Genomic DNA, 5,706 nt, shown 5'->3' with positions numbered 1-5,706 from the left:
CGGGGCCAGCCGCTGCCCACCCAGCTCCTGTTGGCACCTTCCCACCTCCTCATCCCCCTGAAAAAAACCCCCACGATGTTGCTTGGGACAGCAGGAAAAAGTGCCACAGCCTGTGTGAAATCAGCAGTGCCACCAAGATAGTGTCACGGGTGGGGGGAGGAAGCAGAGGCGAGGACCCCCAGGGGTGCAGCACCCCAAATCCCCTCGGTGCGATGGCAAAGGGATGGCACCAGGAGCAGCAGTGACCTGCCACTGGCTCCCCATCCCACTTCTGTGTCCATCCCCATGGGCTGAGCCCAGCCACAGCTCATCACACCCGCCACAGCCCCAACCAGCATTTCAGCATTTCTCTCCCTTTTATATCCCACTTGGAGCCTTGACACCGATTTATTTTATATATTTTTTTCTGTGGGTGGCTCACAGACTGTAATTAAGAGCCTTTTTCTCCCGCCTGCCCCAGCTCCAGTCTCCAGCAGCTGCTGTTTAAACCAAGGAAACCCCCTTTCGTCCTGGCTCTCCTTTATAATTTTTTTTATTTCCCCCCCCCCCCCTTTTTTCCCTCTCAAATCCTTCTGAACATAAAGGGATGACAGTGCTCCAAGCCAGGGTCTTTTGCATTTCTGAGTTGGTTCTGTTAATTGGAAGGAGGGTTAAGAATCTGCAAGGTCGTTTCAATCTACATCTGACCTTCAGAGTAATCCTCTATGCCAACACCAGAGCATGTCATTAAAATGAGGCCCTCTACCATATCCCGGCATCCCTTTATTCTCTCCTTGTGCACATTAATTGCTCATAAGTTGATTTGATCTCCCTATTCTGCAAGAAGTAAATTGCCCTCTTATTTCGCCATTTTCATCCTGTTTTCTTAATTAGGCCCTTAAAAATCTCTAGGGCCTCAGCCGGGCCGCAGGCCTCATCCTGGGAATAAATTTTGATCTCAGCCTGATAAAGAGTGAGCAAACCCCGAGATTGAACAATGTCATTCTCCCCCCCTCCCTCCCCTCCACGCTATTCTCTTGACATGAAAAGGCTATCAGTTTTTCTCTGTGTTAATATAGGAAATAATTCACACTTCAGGCGTTGTTCTCTATTTAGTGTTCACACTCCCCAGATAAATCAAATCAGGATTCTTTTTTTTTTTTTTTTTAAAGTGTCTGAAACTACTTACTCTTTCTCTTCCCCCCTCAGTCTCCTCCCTCTTTCCCCCCTACCCCCCTCCTTCTTCTTTTAATAAAGTTTCCAAGATTAGCCCCTGTGATTTTCCATCCTGGGAAGTCTATTTTAAGGTGGATTTTCTTTTTTTACCTTTCTTTTTATTTTTGGTGTGTGTATGTTTAACACCAGCAGCACGAACCTGGCATGTGGCTCCACACACACAGAGAAGCACAGCATCCACAAACATGGCATGTGATGAGTTTTGCCAGGCAAGGTCTCAGCTCACGCTCAGCCAGGCAGCTGGACTTTATAAATGTATTTTTCCCTTTGCTGGCACTGGGCAGGAGGGTCCCCAGCCCACAGCAGGTTTGCAAACAGAAGGTGAGGAACACCCAGAGGTGCAGGCACCCAAAGGGGTTTTGCAGCACCCAGGGGTGATTCTAAGCCAGCCCCAGCAGTGAGGAGGGGTACAGCAAAGCCCCCCCCCCAGCCCCAGGGGCCACCCAACACACCTGAGCTCCTGGGATGACTCCACCATCGCTCTCATCCAGTATAAACCAGTACAAACACCACAAACCTGCCTCACTGCTGGCACCATGCTCAGCCCCAGGGACACAACTCCTTCCAACTCTGCTCTCTGGGGTCTTGTGACTATTCTTAATTAAGGTGCCAAGCCTGATTCCAATTAAGCAATCAGCAGATGGGTCAGCACCTCACAAGTCCCAGCTGTGCTCAGTACTGGGAGCTGTGGATCTTCCCCAAAGCACCCAACTGCAGGGCTGGAACCCAGAGAGACCCTGAAAACCCTAAACCAGTCTGGGACCAGCTGAATGAAGGAACATCAGTGCTTCCTCCCTCTAATCATGCCAGGTAAAAAAAAAACCCAGCCCCCAAGCAGCCCCCCAAATCCAGGGCAGCTCCCCTGCAAGATGGGGATGCTGCAGCCCAACCTTTGGGCACAGCCCTGGCATTGCTGGGGGAAAGCAGCTCTGGGTGCTTGGAGCTCCATGACCCTCCCTCCTCCAAGATCAGAAGAAACAGTCCACTCTGCAACACTCCAGGATGTTGTAAATAAATATATTTTAATGATTCTTCTTCCATTCCAGTTCATTCTTTTATACATTTCTTTATAAAACAGTAGTAAAATTTTTTAATCAGAGCACAGTGCATTAAAAAAAAAAAAAAAAACAACAAACAAACCCCCCAAAAGATTAAAAAAATATAATAATAATAATATAATAATCCACAACTGTTTACTCAGGGCCAGGGGAGATACCACATCTCGTGGTCCTCTGCCCACCGGTGCCAGGAGAGCAGAGCACAGAGTGGGCCATGTACCACCAGCGAGAGCCCAGCACAACCACCTTATAGCCCTGATGATCCCAAGTGACCACGATTTCACAGGGTCACCCTGAAGTGCCCATGTGGAGCCACCCATCACACTATAGTGTCTATAGGTACTCAGCATGGCGTACGGGGTGCTGCCGCCCTGCCAGGGTGGATTATTCTCTTTACAGGCACTAATGGCAGTGCATGAGGGATGCCAAAGTCTCTTGTGAACATGTGGAGTGACACAGCCCCAAACCCACCAGCACACAGCCTAGTGCCCCTCATCCTGCACCCCAACGTCCCCTCCACTCCCTTCCCTGCACCCCCGTAGGGCAGCAGCCAGACCCTGCCCTGTCCCAACCCTTCACAACACCTCTGACACCTCCTCCCTCTTCCTTTCTCCATCTTCTCCCCACCTTCTGCACTTCCCTGCACTATCACATCCAACACACACCTCTCCAGGGGGTCACCGGGCTGTCCCCCACCTCACAATCCCAAATCAAGCCATGATGGAGCAAGCTCACCCCTCCTCAGCAGTGGGGCTGGCTGGGCTTTCCCCTTGGGGTCCAAACCCCATGACATCCCCCATCCTTGGTCCAGGACAGGGTGCACCCAGTGACCCCTATCCCTGCACTGGCTCCTGTCCATCCAGCCACAGCTCCCACAGCCCAGGGGGGTGACACTGTGTGGGATGACAAAGGGGTCTCCTGTCCCCAACACCCCCCTTTGGGCTTTACAACAAATTTGTGTGGTTTTTTTCCCTGTGAACAGCATCCTCCTCCCCTGCCCAGCACCCTCCCCACCACCAGCCAGTCTGTGGAGGAAGAAGATGATGCAGAACCTAAAGCAGCTCCCTGTCACTGAGCCATCCTGGCTGGGGAACGAGCTGGTGACACTGGGAAGAGAAACCCCATGAGCCAAAAGCAGAGAGCAGCAGCTCAGGTTTGGCAATTGGTACAAACCATCTCCTTCCTGGTCCCCAGCCAGAGCCTGGACCTTCATGCTCAGGTGAGGGGCAAGATATACACTTTCAACAAATATCCCCCCAAAAATGTGTAAAAACCCTCTATCCTTCCACTCCAAGAGCTGGGGCTTGATGTTACAGGGCAGATGTCTGCAAGGATGTCTTGATGGATGCTGAAGGTTGCTCAGCACCATGCAGCCCTTGTCTAGAGCCCACAGAGGTTTTGGGATGGTGGGTGCTGCCAAACCCTGAGGGGAGGTCCCCTGGCAAGACGGGGGGTCACAGCAGGGGGTTGACTGTGCATCAAACACCCCGTCCCAGCTGTTTTGGAAGCCCTCAATGTCAACCTAAATTTGTAGCCTCAGACTCCACTCACTCAGACAACATCCCCTATGCCTCGTCAATTAACTTGCTCCAATTAACACCCTTTCTCCCTCCTGCTCTGTCACCCGGAGAGGCAAAGATTGCTCTGAGGAGGAACCGTGAAGGGTTTGGCACTGTGAAGCATCTGCAGGGCTTGGAGGACACCGCTGAGGAAGACTCATGGGGGATGCGGGCTCCTGGAGCAGGGTGGCAGGGAGGCAGCAAGCCTGACAAAAAGCTCTGAGCATCATCCCTCTCCTCCCAGGAACCTGAAGGCTCCTGCCTGCTCCAGCCCCGAGCCAACACCCTGGGGAAGGAGTTTTACTCTGGGAGGATTTCACTGAAAGGCAAAGCAGCCAAGATCACACTCCCAGGGCTGGGGAATCTGCAGTCAGGCCAACGCCATGGCAAAGCCAAGAAGTTCTGTGCCAGCTCCTGGCAAAAAAAAACCCCAAAAAACAAAAAACAAAACAAAACAACTTGCAAAAGACACGGTGGTACCCGGCGAGCCTTGATCCGAGACCCCCATTGCATAGAGAAAAGGTACTCCTACGAAGATTCAAGTGCGCAGCAGGACGGGCTCCTCCTGCGAGAGGAGTGCCCTGTAACTTCACTAACCAAACTTGAAGGTCCAGTCCATGCCCCCAGCGTTGGAGCAGCTTTTTGTCACAGCATGTCTGCATCCTCCATGCTGAAGCTGCTCCGGCGACTGCTGGCCTTGGAAGCCTCTGGAGACATGGCTGAGAACAAGGGGTCGGAGGCCAGGGGCAGCATGGTGTCCTGCATCAGCATCAAGTCCAGCTCCTTCTTGGATAAGGATGGGAAGGAAGCGCTGTGGCCGGGCTCCAGGCTGTCTGGGAAGCCCCGGGAGCCATCATCAAAGCTCAGGCTGTGGGTAAAGTCCAGCTGGTGGTAAGGAGACTGGGGTGGTGGAGGCAACGCTGGCTGTGGCAGCGATTCAGGGTCTGGAGGTGGCAGCAGTGGCTCCAGTGTCCCCTCGTCACCGCTGGCTTCTTGCTTGACCACTTGCTGAGCCAGCTCGGCCACGTTGACACCCGAGGGTGAGGAGGTGGGCAGCCCGTGGACACGTGCCTGCATCTCCAGCTCCTGCCAACAGAGCACAGGAGGTCTTTGGTGAGGACGTTGCGCACGGGGACAATTCACGGAGGTGGCAGGGACAGAGGGACCAAGAAGCTCACAGAAAAGCAGCCCAGAGAAGAGGTGAAGGATGGAAAACGGTGACCCATGCAAAGCTCAACAACACTCGCTGTGGTGACCTGAACCTCAGACATCTGGTTTGTCTGAAGACTTTGTTCCTGGTGACTTGACAGCCATAAGAGGGAGGAGAACCCAAGCCTGTCCCCTTGGCAGGGCAGGAGCTACTCGTGGGGCTGGAGCAGAGTGGAAGGAGGGAAGAGCAGAAGGAAGCTCACCTGGATGCGGAGCAGCAGTTGCTTATTTGTCATCTCCAGACGCCGCGAGTGATTCTCCAGGTCTCGTGACCTCTGCAAGTCCTTCTGCATCCTCTTGATGTAGTCCACAGACGCCTTCAGGATTGTCCCTTTGTTCCAGCGCACGTCTCTGCCGTGCAGGGTGGAAAATCAGATTGCCACCTGTGTGCCAGCAATGTGTCCCCTCACCCCTACTCCACCAAAAAGCCCCTCTGCAAGTATCGCTTGCCCCTCGAGCGAGCCCAGGAGACCCACAGTTATCCCAGCCCCACAGAACCCATGGATACGTACAGGTCGTTGGCTTTGGGGATCAGCATCCCCAACTCTTTGATGCGGTCGTTGATGTTAAACCTTCGCCGTCTCTCAACTGCAAGATGAGAAGAGAGGGATGGTGGTGAGGAGGTGGCAGGAGCAGGAGAGGCTCGATGACCCACAGACCCCACT

General features: G+C 53.3%; 1 protein-coding gene across 1 annotated transcript in view; it reads right to left on the bottom strand.

Moving 5' to 3' along the window:
• Nucleotides 1-4,414: 4,414 nt before the first annotated feature.
• TFEB (transcription factor EB) overlaps nt 4,415-5,706 on the bottom strand; it is a gene marked incomplete at its 5' end in the record, with an annotated part of 1,973 nt that continues 681 nt past the window's right edge. The window contains 3 exons of the mRNA XM_010174131.1: nt 4,415-4,918; nt 5,245-5,392; nt 5,554-5,629. Of these exons, the coding sequence (XP_010172433.1) occupies nt 4,478-4,918; nt 5,245-5,392; nt 5,554-5,629 (665 nt within the window). The remainder of the gene's footprint in view (nt 4,919-5,244; nt 5,393-5,553; nt 5,630-5,706) is intronic.

The sequence above is a fragment of the Antrostomus carolinensis genome, unplaced genomic scaffold (genome assembly GCF_000700745.2).
Source record: "Antrostomus carolinensis isolate BGI_N321 unplaced genomic scaffold, ASM70074v2 scaffold31378, whole genome shotgun sequence".
Taxonomy (NCBI): Eukaryota; Metazoa; Chordata; class Aves; order Caprimulgiformes; family Caprimulgidae; genus Antrostomus; species Antrostomus carolinensis.
This window is presented reverse-complemented; position numbering and strand designations above follow the sequence as displayed.